Below are 22,817 nucleotides of genomic sequence, written 5' to 3' on the forward strand. Positions count from 1 at the left end.
AAGCAAGAACATAGACTTATAAACAGGAGTCGTTTTTCTTTGCAGCAAGCAATTTAGTCTGATACCCTCCTATATTATATCTATACTAATAAAAGGCAAAGCCCTCACTCACTCACTCACTCATCACTAATTCTCCAACTTCCCGTGTGGATGGAAGGCTGAAATTTGGCAGGTTCATTCCTTACAGCTTCCTTACAAAAGTTGGGCAGGTTTCATTTCGAAATTCTACGGGTAATGGTCATAACTGGAAGCTGTTTTTCTCCATTTACTGTAATGGAGATGAGCTTGAAACCCGTGGGGGTGGAGTTTCGTGTGACATCATCACGCCTCCCACGTAATCACGCAGTACATAGAAAACCAGGAAGACCTCCAAAAAGCGCTGAAGAAAACATGCATTATATAATTGAGAAGGCAGCGAAACAATAAGAAGCGAGCGAGTGACATATACAACCATATTCATGAGTTCTGCTACTTCGGAAACAAAGCACGATGTAAACCTACACTTTAAATTAAGTTCATAGACAGGCTGCTGCTGGCGTTTGTAATTTAGTGCCTGCCCATATAAGGACGTCCGTCAGCGGAAATCCATAGCAAACTCCCACTAAATATTCACGGGTTAAGGACTGTGCTTATGCAGAGGAAGATGAGATGGTCAGGGTGGTGTTTGGTACAAACTCAGCGAAACTGCGAGAGAAAGTTTTAAGTGCCAGGACTAAGGTAACATTAAATACAGCCATGGACATAGCACGAGATGGCACCAGCACAGCTGGGAAACTTCGATGCATGTACACCGAGTGGTTCACGTGAACTGACGCAGTGCACAGATAAAAGGCAACAGTTCCAAAGAGCGCTGAACAAAAACTGAATTACACAATTGAAAAGGCAGCAAAAAATACATACAAGCATATTCATAAATCCAGCTACTGCGGAAACAAAGCACACGGTGGAAAAAGTCAATGTCCCGCTAAAGGAAGACAGTGTAAAAAAAAAACCCGTGCATGCAGTGTGTCAGGTCTCAGATAAAGAAGACGACGAGCTGTTTATTGATGCAGTAAGAAACGAATCGATGAATGAAACCTGTCATCTTTACAACGATTGACAAACACAGAATGTAACTTGAACACAACACATCCTACAAATACTAACCTGATTGAAAGAAATAATGATAATCAAATCCTTGATGACAGCAACACTCATAACACTCACAAAACAGTTACTGTATATTGACAGTCATGTTACGTTATTTTTAAAATGTTCCCTTTTCTTTTTCTAGCTTTTTAACACACTACTTCTCCGCTGCGATACGCGGGTATATATATATCCCGATCTACATAGTCGAATAATGGATACTTTATTCGCCATCAATGATTGTTTTGGTAAAGCCATACTCAGTGTATTCATTAGATGAACGGTAAAAAAGTAAGAGCGAGGGGCGGATGACTTATTGAGGCATTCAGGCTGTAGTGCGCGTCAACTCTATCTGAATTGCGCGATCACATTTAAAAAAATATATCTTTTCAAGTTCTATTTAATCCATATGTGTCAAACTCAAGGGCGGGCCACATCCGGCCCGGCGTGTAATTATATCCGACCCGCGAGATCATTTTATATACTGTATTATTGTTATTAATGGCCCGGGTATATGAAGCGCTGGTAACACAATAAACTACAGATCCCACAATGCAGCGCTTCAGCTGCCTTGCCGAACACTTACCGCGTTAATCAAGTTTAGCTTATGATGCTGCAAGTTATTGCGAAGCTAGCTCACACGATGCTGAAGAGAAAAGTTGATTATGAAAATAGAGCCTTTAAAAACCGATGGGAGGCTGAGTATATGTTTACTGAACCTGTGTGTCTCATTTGTGGAGCTAATGTGGCTGTAATTACAGAATTTAATCTAAGACGGCACTATGAGACAAAACATCAGGGTAACCTGAATGCAATGCAGAAGATACAGATATGAGTGAATATTGTTTCTTTCTGTCAACAGGAAATGTGTCTGACATAACCATGCAGGACTTTTCCAAATCTCTTTGCATAAGCTTTTGTCTCATGGGGCTTCTGGCTCCGGGTGTGGGTACATCACTTGACAGGAGACTCGTCTCATGGGACATGAAAGTGTCTCTGAGACAATCACGTCTCGTCTCCTTCCAAGATTTTTTTTTTTTTTTTTTAGAACAGAGAGACATATAGGATACCATTACTAAGGAAAGTCTACTTGCAATCCTTTATTTAATGTAAAGAAAAACTAAACAAAAATCTTTAGTTTTGGGCAAAAGATGAAGTCATCAGAAGAAAATTAATATTAGTTAACCTACATATAAAGGGTTACATTTAGAGTTAAATCAACAAATCATATTACTATAATGTATGCTATCAATATTAAAAAACACAATGGGGCATCATTCATTGCATAACATCTCATAAGGCGAATCCAACAAAGAAGAGTGGGGGGAAAAAATCCTGCTCTCTGTAGGAGGTGGAAAGTAGAATAGAAGTTCACTGGTCTTTTATTTCAAGATGAGATCTTATAATGAAAGCTTATAGTGTTCAGGCAGTTTAGGTCTTTGTCAGGAGGTGGTTTTATAGTGTTAGGCAGGCAATGACATAATCATATTCTTTAAACACTAAAGAAATTTAAGCGGACTAAGCATTTTATTCTGAAATTTAAAATATAGCCAAGGGTGTGCAATGCTCATCAAGTCATCATTTATCTATTACTGAGACATTCAGATGTGTGTTATAAAGTAACTGAAAAATTTAGTTTGTGTTATGCAGGATTGTGCATTTTTCCTTTGTCAAAATAATGCTGTTTTGTTGTTAAAAAAGGTGTTTAGTGAATAGCAACAAGAGAGAAAATTTTCTAAAATGAAAGAACTAGAGTAGTTTGCTATTCGGTAGTATTATGCTAGCTTTAATGTTTGAATAGCTGCCTGCAACATCTGGTTAACCGGTAATCTTCATGGGGTGGTTTGATGAAATGATTCTTCATTATGATGATGATTATAATAATGATATGCTCCTGGTCTCTTCATCTGTTAATATGCACCAGACTAAACCAGCATTAAGAGATAAGCTAATGCCTTTTCCTCTAATATTTAAAAGCAAAATGCTAAACTAATTCAGCTTTTGCACTATTTTGAAGTGTGTGTGAATTTTCTCTGGTCAACAAGGTTAACATAAAAGACTTTTCTTAGGAAGAATTAACTCCTTTTTAAAATCTGAAGAGCAATGTAAAAAGCTGTTAATTTCTGACCAGTAATGTTTGGAAAATGAAAGCTTTTTTTCAAATATTCAAGCTAGATAAATCAATAATTTACTAGATTAATGTTATTTTAATGTTATGTCACAGTCAAACCTTCTGGATTTAACAATTGGTAAACACAGTAGTCAGCAGGTGCTTACAATCAGTTGTACTGCTTATCTTCCATGTACAGTTGTTGCTGTTGGTCCCCTATCTTATCTGTAAAAGCCTGATACAATTAATTTGTTACCTACATCATACGATATTATAATAGAAGAAACAGAAAAGAAATGTGTAAAAACATCTGGCTGGGGTCTAAAAGTGGAACATGTTAATTATAATCTCCTAAGTTTATAAATAATTCTGCATTTTGCAAGGTAATATAAATCATCAAAATAGGACAGCATGTATGCCATTTGTCGAAATAATTTTTACTCTAACTTGTTATGGATCATATTTCAGTTCAGTTTTTTAATTAAAAAAACACATTTGGCTAATTTGTTTTCCAAAATCTTTTGAATAAAATGTTTCATTTGTAACTGCATATGTATTAAACGGTATTGTAACCATTTATAAGACCAGGCAACATTTCAAAATATAGTATGTTTTCAGATGTACTATATTCTTAACAGCAGACAAATAAATCCACAATCCCTGCTTACCTATGAAAAAACAGAAAAAAACATTTTTATGTAACAAGTCACTAAAAAGAAAATTAGTAATTTTTCAATATATGTACCTTTAATTGATTGTTGAAACTATCAATCTCCAAAAGTTTGGTCCTGGTTTCCTTCTCAACCTCATCCAGCTGATCCCGCAAATGTTGCCGTGTTGACTCTTTTACTTCTAAGGCTTTCCGGATGGTCAGAAGAGAATCTCCTAAATATAAAGAAAAACTCTTATTGGCAAAATATATACAAAGTAACTGAAATAAGAAAATAATTTTATATAAAACTGAAAATTACATTGATCAAAACAAACAGTCAAACTAGAACTGTGATTAAAAAGTAATATCTTAATCAAATAGCATTTCATATTTTTATTCATGAAATAATCTAAAAAGCCCAGTGTTAACCAATTCACATGGTAAATGTGATGAATGAATATGTGCACTATAAGAATCCCCACGCAGCGTTCAAGGTGAGGCTGGGTACTCACTGTGTAAACTGTTCTGTTGCACCTGCTTCAGCTGGTCATTCAGGAGCTGCTTTTCTGGGATCAATCGACCAAGCATTTGCTGAGACTCCTGCATAACCAGGGAAAAGGAAAATGTTATACATTTGAAATTATGTACAGAACATATGAAAGAATATTAATAACTAGGCAATGAATGAATGATATTGACTGCTACATTAGCTTTGGACACTTTTTACTGTAAAATAAGCGATAAAAATGACTCAAAGTTTAAAAATGTGAATTCGTAATATACCGTAGATCCCATTATATAAGCCGAGAATTTCGTCCTAGATTTTTGGCTTGGAGTTTGGGGGTCGGTTCATACAACAAGTATCATTTCAGATTCAAGATTTCCAGCGCAATGCCGGTTTTGCCGATGAATACGGAAGTAAATAATGACGAAACCACAGAGCCATCTTTCAGATGAAGAAGTAACTTTGCATGCCGGTACTTTAAATTAAATAAAGAATTTATTCAAAAAAGTGTTTCAGTTGTTGATTTTATTAATAAAATTTATAATAAATTATCGAGAAGTTTAAAATAAAATTTTTTGTTTTGATTTACGATCAACATCTTGCTTTACGACACGGATGCGGTCACGTGTATCCGCTTGCGCGATTGTAAACAAACAACCAAGAGGGTTCGGAAGGCCAGTCGGAGCCCAGATACATGTGTTTGTGGATGTAATTTCGGTCACTGCAGTGATTTACCTATATATATAATTCATTAAGACCATGCAAGCAAGACACATAATTGCTAAGGAAGGAAGGAAGAGAAGGTAAAGAAAGCGATCACAATCAAAATGAAGATGGAAATTGTGTGGAAATATGAGAGTGCTGTTTGTGTGACCGATCTCGCTAATATGTACAGCATGTCGAAATCCACCATCTCGACAATTTTACAAAGAAAAGATTTGCATAAGGAGGCTCCTTCTAAACAATAACCACCTTCTGTTTCATTCTCCTCCTCCTTCTCCCTTCCTGCAGCCCAAAGATGTCAAATTAAATGGTGACTACAGTAAGAAATTGTTGTTTCTAGAATAGAATGCCTTTTATTGTCACTATACACATCTACAATGAGATTAAAAGCAGCTCCTTCAGTGCAGAAAAAAAGTTATGTATAGGGCTTGTATGGTTGTTTTTTAGCCTTAGCATAACGGCGGATCTGCGGCCCCACTTCTGCCTTCTTTCCCTCCTCCGTCTCCTAGACTCGACAACAATCCACGGAGAGCCCGCTGGTCTCGCTATGTTGTCTGGGATGTTGTGCGTGTGATGAAAAACACTCGAAACAGATGTCTGGCTCTGGACACCGATGTCTAAGGTTCTGACGGGTGTAGCGGATGTGCACAAACAAGGAAAAAAAAAAAAAGTACAAAAACAACAAAAAAGTGCACTGAAAAGGAGAGCCCTGAGCTGCTGCCACCATATGCGCCACCATTGTCCTAGCTTAATCTAGCCTACTTCTGGTAGGCTAGGCACTTTTTATAACTTTTTGGTTAGCACAGTAGAAAAATTATTGGTGTTTTGGTAAATTATGCACATTATACAACCCTTTTTTATTATGAAAAGATTAACTAAGTGTTGCAGTGGGAGGTTCGGAACGCATTATGGGTTAGCCTTCGCGAACGAATTAAGTTCGTAAGTCAAGGGTCCACTGTATTGCGTATTTAAGTTAATCAAATTTATAACGAGTCTCCGGAAATCCACCCGCTGATGAACCGTATTTGTGTATATAGTTTCAACACAAAGGTTTCATTTTACCAAACTTCTCCGCAATCACTTCCTGGTTTCCATCAAAAATACCGGCAGTCTCAAATTCTCGCCGATAAACATGATAAATATACCTGAAGAGACAGTTTTAAGGAAATTTAGAAAATTTTGCTTGGAGAAGGGGGTCGGCTTAAATACCGGTCATCAGCAAATACATGTAATTTAGTAGGTAGAGAAGGGGGTCGGCTAATATACCGAGTCGGCTTATATTCCGGGATCTACGGTATAGCATCAAGTTATCAAACACATTCTACTTATAAAGGTCACAAAATGCCATTTACTATTTTTATGAGGTTAACAATTGGGAATGAGACCTAAACTCTAGGTATCCATCTATCTATAAACTGATTTCACTTAATACAATTATATTTAAGAACATCTTAGAAGCTTGAGAAGCAAAGCATGAACCAAACCTGCAAAGGGCATTAGAACACTGCAAAAAACACTGACAACACTCTAAAAGATTTACAGTTATCGGCATACATTAAACATGCATGTTTCGTAAAGTTTAAGCAGACATAATATGAATATGAATATGATATGGAAACTAACTGTATAATTTGTAAATTTGCTATATGATTGTGGGCAAATTAAATTGTAAAATACAACCATTCCTTTACCAGTAACAAACATTTGTACAGGATGCTGCTACTATAAAATCAGTATCCAAGAGAACTGGCATACAATACCATTTTAGCCGAGTGATATAATCTACTCAGGGTGTCCTAATTCAACATATTAGTTCATCTTCCACCAAGGCCTTCTGATTCGGCCCCTCCTGTTCTCACTAAGGGGAAAATTACTAGATGTCCAAGTTACTGCAAAAGAACATTCTTGATCCATAGAAGGTATAGTTCTGTTCTGATGGTTTTCTAAATTGCCTGTCTCTTCAGAGAAGCCTTACTTCAACTACTTGTACAATCAATCTCTTTCTTTCAGTTACTATTCAAAGCTCCTTACAAATTCTATTACATTGCCAGCAATCCTGTTCTTTCTTGAGGTTCATTATTATTTTCATTATTTTACATGTATGACATTTTCTGAATTGCTTGTATAACACCACATTCAAGTCATAGCTTTTTTTTTAAGATGAGGAAGCAAAATAAACGTTCCAGAGAGACAAAGAGACTATTAGTAAAATTAAACAAATTGACGAGACACTTATTTGTGCAGAGAGTAATTCAATAAATTGCTTTAAGGGGATTGTTTAAGACTGCCTTAATATGTGAGTTACAAAATAATACACATCAAAAATTTAAATTCAAGCTGGGAAAAAATGTAACAATTCATCATGGCATTATATTTTCAATATGGATTTTTTTTATATTATTACATTGTCATATTAAAAGTTGCTGGATTATTTTTATTTAAAACCATTAACAATAACAGAACATTTTTTGAAAGTAATGAAAACACTTTAATAGGACAGAACAACAATGCATCTTCAAAGATATTTCAGAAATTTGGGCCACACAAAAAATGTAACATTATAGCAGACACATGTAAATATCTCATTTATGAATTAACATTATTTTTATTTAAATTATATATTTCAATGCAGTTAAAATGACTAGGTCTACGTCACTTCATACTGTACACAGTCAATCTTAAAAAATATATATATATATATATATATATAGTTCTTTGTTAATCAAAACACAAAGGCCTTTAGGCCTCATATTTATTTTATGTCACTAATCATATTTAATATAGAATAAGACAACACAAATCCAAGAACAAGGTGTGTGCCTGCAATAAAGGACTGACTACCTGTAGCTGTTGTTGAAGATGTGTGATCTCTGCAATTCTTTGTTCTCTTGTCTTGTTAGTGCTTTCAATTTCTTGCCTTTGGCCAGACAAGCGAAATCTAATATCCTGTAGCTTCCCCTCTAGTTGATGTTTTTTATCATTCTGAGAAAATAAAGAGACAACACTCAAGACACAAAATAAAAAAGTGGCATACACCAACCTTTTCTACTTTATCAATATTAGTCAATCTCATCAAGTTAGATAAATAAGGAAGGATATAACAAATGAGCAAGAACAGCTACCAAGAGAATTAAAGACTCAAGAAGAGTGATGGGCATTTAGAACTAAAACTGTGTAAAAAATATTACACTGCAAGTATTTCGCATATTTTTTCCATGTGGTTTAGGATATTAAGAAATAAGTCTGTACTCAAGGTGATGAACACTGTGAAAAAGCAAAAAATACAAAGAAAAAAAAGTCTATTGCCCTGCTTATATAATTAAAAACAAAAATCAACAAATTGCAAAAGAATAATGAGTACAGCACTTCAAATTTTTTAAAACAAAAGTATTTGTATAAATAAAAACATCTGTTTACACCAATATCAACTAAAACACAAAAAAATGTGATTTTGGGCTTTCTCTCCAAAAAAAAAGGAATTTTACAGTACATAACCAAGACAATTTATGATGCACAACTCTGGAATCAATTTTCTTTTGTGTTCCAATCTATTGGCTATTATTGTACCAAGTCTAGATGTCATATCCCATAGCAAAATTTATACTGTTTGGCACAAGGTGCCCCCTTGTCTGGAAACATTTAATCTCTTGCACCTAAACAATTGCTTGAAACAAGTATTACAGTAGCACACAAAAACACACTATTATATATCACTCTGAAACAACAAGCTAACAATATGTGACTATGTTGAAACAACAAGCAAACACATTTGAACTATGTATGTATAATTATGTATTCATTCAAACCTTAACTTTCAAATTTAATTTTTCATGCCAGCCCTTGAAACAATTTTGATTAACTATTAGACACACTGAAACCTTACATTTTGAATACTTGATTAGAGTTTTTGTGCTGCAGTTCACATACATTCCCCTGCCTCCTGTTGTAGTTGCACCACAAACATTCATGTTGTTTTTATTTATTTATTGTTGTTGCTTTTTTCTTTAATTTCACATGTGAAATGAGCTACGTATGTACATGAATTTCCATACTAGCTTCCTCTAGTGCTGGGTTACAGGGGTGGGGGCAATGCCTTTGTTGGCAGCCCTGGGCAAAGGGCAAAAACAGTCAGCCCTGAGCGCAGAGTTAGTCATACAGACACATACACTTAAACCAAAGTTTCTCAGCTACATTTGAGCCACAGGTGGCAGTCACTGGGTCACAAACACACAAGACTTGCTTACAGTGTAATCCAAAATTGAAGAGTGCACTTCAATTTTATTTCCCGTTTGTAATTGCTGTCATTTCTGACTTGGTCCTGGGACAACTGCAGTTAAAATTGTAACAAAAAAAAATACTACACAACACAGTCAATCACTTTGTTGGTTGTGTGGATAATATCATGAACAAGGCACTAGCTGAAATGCCTTTGATCTCTCTAATATGCTCACGACAAAGAGAAGTGAGCAACATGATTCACATGAAGATGCAAGTGGCACATATAGAGTAATCAAAGGTACGCTAAGAAACACCGTCTTAAACTCAGCAGACACTGTCTGGGTATGGCAATTGAACCCATAATGATTGAACTGTAAACATGCATGCTGAAATGCTTCAAAGTGGTGATAAAAGCAATACTTACAAATCAAGAATACTATTGAATCCCTTCTCAAATGCGTTGTAATCAGTATAGTCAAAACTGTGATCACAATCTGGCTTTGTGCATAATCTATATATATATAATTCACTAAGGCAAGACACCCATGAAAAGCAGATTCACTAAGCTGCCAAAAAGTAAGACGGCCATGGTGCACGCAGGAAGGAGCCATGACCACCAACTCTAAGACCATTGGATACGACGACAACTCGCAGAACCACGCCCACCAACTCGGACGAGATGACACAGGATAAACTGCATCATTTATGTTCGTCTGTCGTAGAGTCCACATGCACCTCTGAGCCACGTTGACTGTTCATAGAGGCATGTTTCTCGCGGAAGTGAATCGCTATATGCAGCGTGTAAAAAGTTTGCGAGGGGTATCCCATGGGATCCTAAAAACAATCCTTTAAAACTGAGGTTAAAACACAATGAAGGAAGCAGTCTTTAAAAACCAATAAGCCCTGTGCCTGTGTTTCATTACCGTATCACCTGCTTCACCAATGCAGGCCCTGCAACAGTCGAGAAGCTCTCTTAGCAGCTGCCCTTCTCTGTGCCTGACCGGTTCACACAGAGGCACCACATGACTAGGAGGTGTGTATACTTCGAGAATGAGGGTGGACGCGGCAGGACTATCTAAGAAGAGGCATGTTTGTCGTGGATGTGAATCGTTGTATGCAGCGTGTGAAACAGTTTCCAAGGGGTTTCCTATGGTCTTAGACTTGGTGGCCAGGTCTCTGTCAGTTGCTCTTGCGACCGGGCACATGACCAGGCGGTGTGTATGCTACGAGTGCAAGGGTGGACGCGACAGGACTATCTAAGAAAAATCATGTCGCGGATGTGAATCGCCGTATGCAGTGTGTAAAAGTTTGTTTGTCGCAGATGTGAATCGCTGTATGCGGCGTGTAGAACAGTTTGCGAGGGGTACCCCATGGTCTTAAAGTTGGTGGGCGGGTCTGTTAGTTGCTCCTGCGAGCGGGCATATGACCAGGCAGTGTGAGTGCTTCGAGAGCGTGGGTGGATGTGACAGCACCATCAAAGAAGATTCATATTTGTCGCGGATGTGAATCGCTGTATGCAGCGTGTAAAACAATTTGTCGTGAATGTGAATCGCTGTATGAGGCGAGTAAAACGCTGTATTGTATGTTGCCCTCTCCAGAGTTGCATCTTTTCTTTCACCTACACATTTCCTGTCTTATGTACAGCTGTGACATGTAATATAAACACCCAATCATTGACAACTATACATAATTATCATAATTAGAATGGGCAAAAAGTCAGTGACCAAATTGCCAAAACACAGGATTTTAGGGCTGTGAAGCAGCAATTCAAATCATTATGCCACCATGCTTCTTTTAATACTATAGACTGTGTGTAAAGATAAACTGGGGGTGGTTAGAGAAACACTTTAATGCATAAAGCTCCGCAGCAATTTCCAAACAATATTCCGCGTAGAACAGGTCCATAAAATTATTATCTACCTAAATCGTGTGTAGAAGGGTTGGGCACTTTCATTACTTTGCAAGATAAGTCATCTTTGATCACAAAATGAATAAATATGCATTTTACCTTTTCAACTTTTTAAACACAAAACACAACTAGTGATGATTAGAATTTTCCTGTGGGGGCGTAAGTCTAATACATCATTCTAGTTTTATAAAAACAAAAATTTGGTTGCTTTATTTTGTCCTCTTTCAACAGGGGAATGCAAAAACTAAAAATGTGTGTGAATACTTTTCTAACAGCAATACATGGAAATACTTGTATACTTTAATACATTTTTATTGAGCTATGCTGCAAGCTTTTACTTACCAGTGCTTCCAACTCAAATTCCAAGGTTTTCTTCCTGGCTTTTAAAACCACAATATTTTCTTGTTCCCTATTTCTCTGGTTAAGTAGCTCTTGCCTTCGATTTCTCTCCCACTCAAGTTGTCGCTGTCTTTCAAGTTCTCGTTTTGCTGCCTAAAAAAGTAAAACAACTCTTATGAAAAAATGCATTTGAAAAATTCAAATTGTACAATTTTTAGCTTGGCTATGCTACAGAGAAAGTTAAAATATTGGTGCTTTATAATTAAGACACAACAGAAAACTCATTATCTTTATCCACTGCAGAAATAAAAGAGGAGACTTCCATAGGCTTAGTCTGCACTTTAACCTCAAAATGCAAAAGATACATACTATTACATGAAAATTTCAGAGTCTCTTCCTGAGACCACGCTTAAAAGCCCTAGGAGAAAATACAGTTACAATATATAATGTTAAGTAAACAGACCACCCTGGCCAACCAATGAACTCTCTGCTTAAAAAACTAATCAGGTCAGAAATAAACTGAGGAAACTTAGATTTAAAAAAAAATGAGATTGGCATATGAAGACATGATCATTAGGATGGAGATTTGAAAATTAAGCAACGAGCTGTACACAAGGAAAAATCACGAAAAACAATTCCTCTTTTAAGTGATGCATAAAAAATTGAACCTTTGAACTAAGTGATTTCATGTATTACACTTTGAAATAATTCACTGATTATTTAACCAGAGTATTTCTTTTAAAGATAATGCTTCATGTGAAACTCATGACAAATGTAAGTGAAAAGAGAAACACTTATGCAAAAAAAATCTTAATTCTGTACTATGGGTTATTAGACATAAAAAGTAACTATTACAAAAGAACTATTACACCATCTCAGAAAGGAAAGTCATATGTGGAACAAAATATTTTATATCTTAACTGTACTATTTCATTTACATTTAATTTTTTGTCTTTTAAAACTAACTAGCCAACCCGCGGCGTACCATACGCTGCATAATAAGGCCGGTTTTTTAATGATTTTTAAGCACAGGGAGAAAATTAACATTTAAAAAAATTGGTAATGTAATAAATCAGCAAGAAAAGCAACATTGTAACAATGCACGGAACGAACCAACACACAATTGTCCGTGACTGAAAACTGGCGGACTGCCATCGTGCCTTCTCCTGCCAGACGGAGGGATTGGGGTGCACGGCGCTCAGTTGTGGAGTGTGGAACGGGAGGAGAGGATAAGGACGTCCATTCAGCTACCTCCGTCATGCTAGTCTGCCGATTTCTCGTTCAGTATGCACTGCCCGCTCATGTGCCCACCTCCAGCTCGTCACTTCAGTCGTTGTCGTCTTTACACAGTCTAGATGCACCTGTGACTCACATAGATGTTTCGTTGCTCTGTGCGATTTTGGCTGCTTTACTATATATAATCCACCAAGACACCCGACCATGGTAGTAGCAAGGTGGGAGGGGGGTGTGTACAAAGGGTAGGGACGTAACCAGTGGGAGTGTATGAGTCGCACTTAGTGGAAATTCCACGATTTGCAGCCCGAATGGGGTTCAACGGCTTACCCACGCCTCTCTGCGCCGGGTAGACACTCGCTCAATCTCATGCATAATTATTTATTCAATGCTAAACACTTCTGGAAAGACATGGTTGTCTAAAACGGGTTGGTGTGAGAATACAACAGTAAGTGAATGAAAAGATGGAACTCTGGAGAGAGCAAAATACAACACAATAGTGAACCCGCGGCATAACAAACGTCGCATAATTATTTAGTGATGGTTGAACACTTCTGGAAAGACACAATTGTCTAAAAAGTGAGGGGTTTGCGGATACAACAGAAAGTGAATGAAAAGATGGAACTCTGGAGAAAACAACATATAATTGTCTGTGAGTGAAGAAAACGCATGTTTGTCGGGAATGCGAATTGCTGTATGTAGCGTGTAAAACAGTTTGCTATGGTGCACGAGGTCGTGCGTCATAACCGAAGACTCGGTTTTTAAAGACTGCTTACTTCATTGTGTTTTAGCCTCAGTTGTAAAGGATTGTTTTAAGGATCCCATGGGATACCCCTTGCAAACCGTTTTACACGCTGCATATGGCGACTCACCTCCGCGAGAAACATGCCTCTATGAACAGTCAAGGTGGCTCGGAGGTACATGAGGCCTCTATGATTAACGAATATAAATGACGGCGTTCTTTCTGTGTCGTCGCGTCCGAATTGGTGGGCGTGGCTCTGCGAGTTGTCGTATCCAATGGTTTTGGAGTTGGTGGCCGTGGCTCTTCCCTGCGTGCGCCATAGGTGTCTTACTTGTAGACGGCTTAGTGAATCCACGCCCCTACCGGTGTGTTTTCCATGGGTGTCTTGCCTTAGTGAATTATATATACAGTATATAGATTTGGTATAGATTCTTACATTTTCCTGGCCTCAAATGTTCAATTGTGTAGGGTCTCAACCTTATATTTTTTTTTTTTTAGGATTAAGCAGAGTAAGGGATGTTAAATATGGGTCGGTGGGGCAACGGCCTACAACAGGTAAACAAAACCTGTTAAAAGTCCCAATATCAAGTTATGGGACCAGACTTCTGGGACTGCAGGGCAAACCTTAATGGCATTAACATCACCATGTGATGCAGAAACTGCCTGCATACTCTCCCCACATTAGGCAGAGCAACTTAATGTACCAGGAGGAACCCAGGACCCACTGCACCAGCATAGGGTCAGACCACAGGTCCAAGGATTTCATCCTGATACCTAATGGCAGTCAAGGTGCCATTGTTTTGCAAATGTGTTGATCATAACCAGCAGCAGGCAGCCTGCTATCCCATTCCCGATGGAGCTGAAGTTCTCCCAGCTCAAGGTCTCTTTATCGTGGTGTGAGGTGCCTGGAGTTGCATAGGGTAAATAATATATCATTATTTGGAATACATACGTTTCATGTGTGTCTACAAAGGTCTGTGAAAGTGTAGGATGACAAGAAATGTGAGGCAAGAAATGGTGAACGCATATCTAAAATAGAATCTTTTTCCATGATATACTAATATGGATGTGAAGTGAATAATATGTGAAGACTTTAGTCCATATATCAAATAAACACACTTACACAGAACTTTGTAAACACACATGAAATGTATGTATTCCAAATAATGATATATTGTTTACCCTATACAACTCCAGGCACCTCACACCACGATAAAGAGACTTGACCTGGAAGAACTTCAGCTCCGTCGGGAATGGGATAGCAGGCTGCCTGCTTCCGGTGCTGATCAGCACATTTGCAAAACAGCAGACGCTGATGAGGAGAGGTGCGAAGGAAGTTTTGTAAGCTTCAGAGATTCTAGTTGAAGACTTGCTATTTTATAATTTCTATCATATTAAATTTCACACATTTCAGAAGTTTTTATGATCAGTGTTTAATTTTAATTTTCTTTTGTTTTTATTTTTTTGTTTTTAGTTTTTGCCAATTTTTAATTTAGTTTTTCATTCTTTTATTTTTTTTGTTTAGTTTTAGTTTTCAGAAATTAATTTTAGTTTTGGAAGTGTAAAGCACTGTATTGCATTATAATTAATGTTGTACCTATTACCTTAATCTATACAATTTTACTGGTTGTGAGAGAATACCATTTTCTCCTGATAATGTGACAGTTAAAGGCTTCTAGAAATATCAGACAATGCAAAAATCAAATAAGTGTGCTTTGATGTCTTCCGTTATTTTAACCAGCAAAACGTTTAAGCAAATAGTTAAATTTCAAACATGATTTATTTCCTGAGATTCCCTGTGCAAGCAGTAAGACCATCAAAATCATAGTCTTATTTTAATATTTATATTTGATATCTCCTGATGCTGAATATGTGTCATTTATCTATTGCAAACTATTTTGAAAGAGCATTTTTAAGGAAATTCTTACCTTGCTTATTTTTTTTAAATACTTTTGAAGTCACTACTTAAACTGTGTTAATAATAGAGTTAGAAGCATACAATTTACATAAAATACTGAACATCTCTTACAGCATCACCTCAGATCACTGATTTAATAAGCAACATGCAAACGCTGGGGAGCTCAAATAATAATAATTTTGGCAATTGAGTCTGCTTAATTACACACTTTCAATATTCTGCTATAAAACAATATAAAACACACTCCATCAACATACAAATGTGTAGATATTGCACACTTCATATAAGCAATAACATGTTTAGCAATCAAACTTGAGCTCATGTTGCTGTGTAGCAGTATTAATAATAAAAATAATAATAATACTACATTTTGCTTATGTATCACCTTTCTAATGCTCAAAGCACTTCAAAAATACAATGGAAACAAAAGCAAAGATGACATTAATAAAAAAAAAATTAAGAAAGCCATGAACAAACAAACAACACAATTTTTAAACAATTACATGTAGGAATATAAATACAGATGTTATAACCACCCACAACAATAAGGAAAAACGAGTAGGTTAAGAGCTGGTTTTAGTTATCAGTTTTACAGAAAAGCGCTGGCCAGCATTAACAATTTAATTGCTATTTTTTTGCTGTTCAGTACAGATCTAACAAACCCAGCCTGACCACCTAGATTCTGCAAAGTAAACACACTAGACAGAGTCATCTAAAACGCTTCTGCAAAACATATCAAGTTTGGAGTCTGCAATGATTTAGTTAGTTCTAGAGCTTAACCACTGATGAGCCATATGTTAAACATGTTAATGTAAGACAAAGAAGGTTCGCTGCACACAGATCTAATGCCAGAATTTATTTCAGTACAACAGATTTGATACATGACTTTTGTTAAAATAAATTCTGAGGAGGATGGCATACTTCAGAATTAACAATTCTGCTGCCCCAACACAGCACGCCATTAATCCCCTTTAAAAAAAACAAAAAAACACTGCAGTGCTAGCATTCTAAATACCTCTAGATTATTGCAGTCCATCAATTTGCTATTGATGAAGCTCTGTGACACTGCATCGCCCACATTGGCTCGACTGATAACATTGATTGCAAGCTATGTATCTGCTTAAATTATCAATGCAAAAGTACAGTAATCAACAAATCATATCTGGGTGATGTAAGGTTAAAATGTTAAAGTTCGTACATTATTTGGGATATACAGATATCATTTTTTTCCAGTCTAAATACTGACTGAATTTGAAGTGTGGGACGGATAATTGATCTTGGAAATATTCTCTACAGAATAAGTCATTGATAAAAGATGAGGCTTTGGTATTTATTCTCAGTTCTAGAAGGCAGAGCTGACTGAAGGGTAGAAAGGACCAATGAAATCCACAGATTCAGATGCCAACAGTGAAGAGTACTTGCACATGTGCCGTAGTAAATGCTCATTTCCAAACAAATCTATTACTATGAGGCTTTAAATAATATGTAATAAATAGATAGGCAACTGCATGCAAGTATTGTACATTACACAGAAATGCTAGTGTCGTGAAAAATCAAAAATCAAAATTACAAAAACAATTTTGTTTTCATTTATTTCAAGTGAAACAACAGTTAAAAAAAAACTGCTAACCTCCCTCCGTTCAATCTCTTTCCTTCTCTCCTCTTCCCGCTGCCTCTCCAACTCTCTCTGCTTTTCTAACTGCTTTTCCAACTCCAATTGTCGCCGACGCTCCTGCTCCAGTCGTTCTCGTTCACGCCGTTCTTGTTCTTGACGTTCCAAGGCCGCTAGTCGCTCCTGCTCCTTTCGCTGCTGTTCTAGCAAAGCTTGCCGTCTTTTTTCCAATTCTACATTGCCCCGTTCAAAGTTTTCTCGTTTTTTGTCCTCAAAAGTTACTACAACAAAAAGAAAAGCTCTTTCATCATGCAATTCATTAAATAAATAAATAAACCCTAAACTTATTTTAAACAAAGCAGACAGGAACTTATTCCAATATAACAGAATACATAGAAAGTCAGCAAACAATTAAAATATTCATACAAACATGAATTGTCATTTTTTAAGTCACCAGTGATTTTTATTTGCTCTGAAAATATTTTAATTGGAAATATATGCACTAATAAAAACTAATGAGTATACACATATATTGAAGACTACGATAGAAGCAACCTACATTATTTGTGTTTTTATTATACTAGGGGGCTCTGTCCCATGATCGCTTCACTCACCAACCCCCATGCGGGTGCTACGTGTTAGCCACATCACGGCTCTGCCACTTGCGTATGGGGAAGTGGATGTACAATTTAAACAGATTGTTATTTTCATAGGAATTGTTATATAAACATAATAGAGCTAACTATTTTATATTACAGCGAGTAATTAACCATAGAAAAAAATTGTAAAACATAATAAATTGAAAGGAAATTATGCTTCATGTTGCATTAGAGATATTTGTTGCATTCTACGTTTTCATTCTGTTTGGCTTTGAAATGAACACACAAATACTTTTTAAATTTAACACTTTTACAGTAAATCTTCAGGAAAAACAATATTTGGAATTAATTTTTCATCAATATTGCTTTGAACATTGATTCCGTGTCCATGAGTAAATATAATTTCTTTCTCTTTAATTAATAAACTGACTTTTTCGAATGTTTGTCCCTGTGATCTGTTAATTGTCATAGAAAAAGCTATTCTATCAGGAAACTGTAAATGTTTTAATACGAATGTCATATCAAGATCTCCTTTTGTGTCTAATATTATCCTCGGAAGATGTGTTAAAATTTTACGTCAAAATCGTTCGACCAATTTTGAATACAACTACTAATTCTTTTCCTATTGCATAGCCCATTACTCATACATAAATTACACAATAACATTACGATACAGCCTTCGTTCAACACTAATTTGGCCAGTGGAAGACCGGACGGTGTTCATGGTTGTAGATATTCTACGGGATATTGTAAATTGATGTTTTCATCTTCCGCACAATCACCACCAATTGTTTCAGCACAGTCTATTAATATGAATTTAACAATTTGCCGTCTAACTGATCGACAATATTCACGTTAATTTGTTTGACTTCATCGTTTCTCAGTGCTAGGATTGCTCGTGTACTCATTTCTTCTGTTGATAAACCTTCAGGATAAAATTCTTCATTAAGATTTGTATATAATAAGTCTTTTTTTATTGGGAACTTAAAGTGAGGAAAACATAACAGTTTATAAGAGCTGAGAACACAGGAACTGTGTCCGACAAAAGCATTCACACGAATGAGAGGACCGTAGGCTGTTAACCTTAAATGGTTGAAAGGAGGGCAGGACTTGAAAAAAATCTCTTGCCAATATTACTTATATAAACACATTTCAATAGTGCCTCAGGGTTGTGGCTTTAAAAATTGAAAAAAATGTGCAGATATTCAAATGCTTTATCTTTTTTTATTAAGTTTAACTTTATCAGTGTCTACTTAGAAACTTGCACAGGAATTAAAGTATTTCAGTAATCTGTTATTAATAGTACATTTTTATACTCCGACATCCTTATGAATAGACACAGTAGCAGAAGGGTTGGCACTGCTCTTTTTAAGTTCCCTACAGCAGGTTTTGATTGCCAGCCCAGCCAAAGCAGTGTTTAGAGTTTCTCTAAAAAAGTTTATTTCTGTTTTGTGAGGTTTTCAAGCTCAATAACCACACCTAATTTAAGGTATTATTTACAGGAATTTTATATCTGCAAAGAGAATGAGTTTGATAAAATACTAGAATGTGAAGATAAATCTTATTAAGCTCCTTAGCATTAGACCCGAGTGTTACTTGGGCTGTGAAAGCCATGCTAAAAGCATTAATCCAGAGTGTCACAAGACCAACTGTGCAGATGCGTCTTGAGTAAGTCAGTAATCACTCGGACTATAAAAGTGTTGTCAGTGCAAGCCACAAACATTACTCAGGCAACATTATAGGCAGGCCTTGTGTAAGCGTTACATCCGAGCATCACATGTTGTGACGGTGAGTCTTCTCCTCTCACCTGTGTGATCAGTAAACCCCACAGTAATAAAGGAATCTCGTTTTTCAGCAGCTCAGGTGTTTCATGCACTTGCTAATGATACAAGCAGTGAGCTTCTCATCAGTAGTGATGAGGAAGGGAATCTGTCCTCAGGTGGTAAAACTGAAAAGGATGGAGAGCTTAAAAGTGATTCTGATTAATCCAAAAGTGACCCTCACGTCTGGCTGTCTGTTGACTTGCTTCAAATAAACCAGCGCCACCTCATTTTGATTTTGTGGGGTAGCCAGGAATAAAAGTCGACTTTGACAGCTAAGATCCACTCACTTACGTGATACTATTCCTGGATGATGATGTGATCGACAGAATTGTTGTTGAGATGAACCGTTATGCTGAACAGTGTCGGGCAAACAACCGTACGCCTAAGCAGTGTTCCCATTCAAAAAGATGAGAACCAGTAACTGCTGATGATATCTGGGCCTTTGTGGGCGTATTGATATAGGACTACAAGAACTTGTAGCAAATCTAAACAACGAAGGTACTGGTCCAAGAACAAAATTTTGGCAACACCATTCTTTGGAGAAATTATGTCCGAGTGTAGGTTTTTACTCATTATGAAATACTAGCAAAATACCCGCGCTTCGCAGCGGAGAAGTAGTGTGTTAAATAAGTTATGAAAAAGAAAAGGAAACATTTTAAAAATAACGAAACATGATTGTCAATGTAATTGTTTTGTCACTGTTATGAGTGTTGCTGTCATATACGTATATATATATATATACGTATATATATATATATATATATACATATACATATACATATATATATATATATACATATACATATACATATACATATACATATACATATATATACGTATACATATACATATATATACGTATACATATACATATATACGTATACATATATACGTATATATATATATATATATATATATATATATATATATATATACATATATATATATATATATATATATATATATATATATATATATACATATATATATATATATATATATATATATATATATATATATATATATATATATATATATATATATATATATATATATATATATATATATATATATATATATATATATATATATATATATATACACTGCTCAAAAGAATTAAAGGAACACTTTTTATTCAGAGTATAGCATAAAGTCAATGAAACTTATGGGATATTAATCTGGTCAGTTAAGTAGCAGAGGGGGTTGTTTCAGCTGCTGTGGTGTTAATGAAATTAACAACAGATGCACTAGAGGGGCAACAATGAGATGACCCCCAAAACAGGAATGGTTTAACAGGTGGAGGCCACTGACATTTTTCCCTCCTCATCTTTTCTGACTGTTTCTTCACTAGTTTTGCATTTGGCTACAGTCAGTGTCACTACTGGTAGCATGAGGCGATACCTGCACCCTACAGAGGTTGCACAGGTAGTCCAACTTCTCCAGGATGGCACATCAATACGTGTCATTGCCAGAAGGTTTGCTGTGTCTACCTGCACAGTCTCAAGGGCATGGAGGAGATTCTAGGAGACAAGCAGTTACTCTAGGAGAGCTGGAGAGGGCCATAGAAGGTCCATAACCCATCAACAGGACCAGTATCTGCTCCTTTGGGCAAGGAGGAACAGGATGAGCACAGCCAGAGCCCTACAAAATGACCTCCAGCAGGCCACTGGTGTGAATGTCTCTGACCAAACAACCAGAAAGACTTCATGAGGGTGACCCAAGGGCCCCATGTCCTCTAATGGGCCCTGAGCTCACTGCCCAGCAGCATGCAGCTCGATTGGCATTCGCCACAGAAAACCAGAATTGGCAGATGCACCACTGGTGCCCTGTGCTTTTTACAGATGAGAGCAGGTTCACCCTGAGCACGTGACAGAAGTGAAAGGGTCTGGAGAAGCCATGGAGAACATTATGCTGCCTGTAACATCATTCAGCATGAGCAGTTTGGTGGTGGGTTAATGATTGTCTGGGGAGGCATATCCATGGAGAGTCACACAGACCGCTACAGGTTTGACAAAGGCACCTTGGCTGCCATTAGGTATCAGGATGAAATCCTTGGACCCATTGTCAGAACCTATGCTGGTACAGTGGCTCCTGGTGCATGACAATTTCTGGCCTCATGTGGTGAGAGTATGCAGGCAGTTCCTGGAGGATGAAGGAATTGATACCATTGACTGGCCACCACACTTTCCTGACCTAAATCCAATAGAACACCTCTGGGACATTATGTTTTGGTCCATCCAATGCCACCAGGTTGCACCTCAGACTGTCCAGGAGCTCAGTGATGCCCTGGTCCAGATCTGGGAGGAGATCCCCCACAACACCATCTGTCATCTCATTAGAAGCATGCACCGATGTTGTCAGGCATGTATACAAGAACACAGGGGCCATACAAAGTGCTGCGTACAATTTTGAGTTGCTGCAATTAAATTTTGGCAAAATGGACTAGCCTGCCACATAATTTTTTCACTCTGATTTTTGGGGCGCCTTTGAATTCAGGGCTCTGTAGGTTGATCATTTTCATTTCCATCAAACGGTGTGGCATCCTTTCGTTCCTAACACATTACCCAGTCTATATCAGTATTGATATCCAGGAGGATTTCTTTTCCCATTGAGATCTGATGTGTTTTCAAAGTGTTCCTTTAATTTTTGAGCAGTTTATATATATATATATATATATATATATATATATATATATATATATATGTATGTATGTAAAGCAAAAGAAGTAGTGTGTTAAAGAAGTAATGAAAAAGAAAAGGAAACATTTTAATAATAACGTAATATGATTATGATTGACAATGTAATTGTTTTGTCATTGTCATGAGTGTTACTGGCATATATATATATATATATATATATATATATATATATATATATATATATATATATATATTTATACACACATATATACACATACATACACACACACACATATAAACATATACAGTAATCCATCGCTATATCGCGCTTCGACTTTCGCGGCTTCACTCTATAGTGGATTTTAAATGTAAGCATTATCTAAATATATATCACAGATTTTTCGCTGGTTCGCGGATTTCTGCGGACAATGGGTCTTTTAATTTATGGTACACGCTTCCTCAGTTTGTTTGCCCAGTTGATTTCATACAAGGGACGCTATTGGCGGATGGCTTAGAAGCTACCCAATCAGAGCATGTATTACATATTAACTAAAACTCCTCAATGATGTAAAATATGCTTCCCGCGCGGTGCTTCATTGTTTGCTTTTCTCAGTCTCTCTGACATTATCTGCGCCTGACAGAGGGGGTGTGAGCAGAGGGGCTGTTT

The 22,817-nt window shown here is 36.6% G+C and overlaps 1 protein-coding gene across 6 annotated transcripts in view; it reads right to left on the reverse strand.

The window, feature by feature from the left end:
- Window positions 1-22,817, reverse strand: part of itsn1 (intersectin 1 (SH3 domain protein)) — a 331,858-nt gene that overhangs the window by 136,726 nt on the left and 172,315 nt on the right. For all 6 annotated transcript variants that reach the window (XM_039743834.1, XM_039743835.1, XM_039743833.1 and 3 more), the window contains 5 exons: window positions 17,108-17,370; window positions 11,588-11,737; window positions 7,960-8,100; window positions 4,403-4,490; window positions 3,984-4,123 (listed from right to left, as the gene is read on the reverse strand). In XM_039743834.1, coding sequence (XP_039599768.1) covers window positions 3,984-4,123; window positions 4,403-4,490; window positions 7,960-8,100; window positions 11,588-11,737; window positions 17,108-17,370 — 782 coding nt within the window. The remainder of the gene's footprint in view (window positions 1-3,983; window positions 4,124-4,402; window positions 4,491-7,959; window positions 8,101-11,587; window positions 11,738-17,107; window positions 17,371-22,817) is intronic.

The sequence above is a fragment of the Polypterus senegalus genome, chromosome 2 (genome assembly GCF_016835505.1).
Source record: "Polypterus senegalus isolate Bchr_013 chromosome 2, ASM1683550v1, whole genome shotgun sequence".
Taxonomy (NCBI): domain Eukaryota; kingdom Metazoa; phylum Chordata; class Cladistia; order Polypteriformes; family Polypteridae; genus Polypterus; species Polypterus senegalus.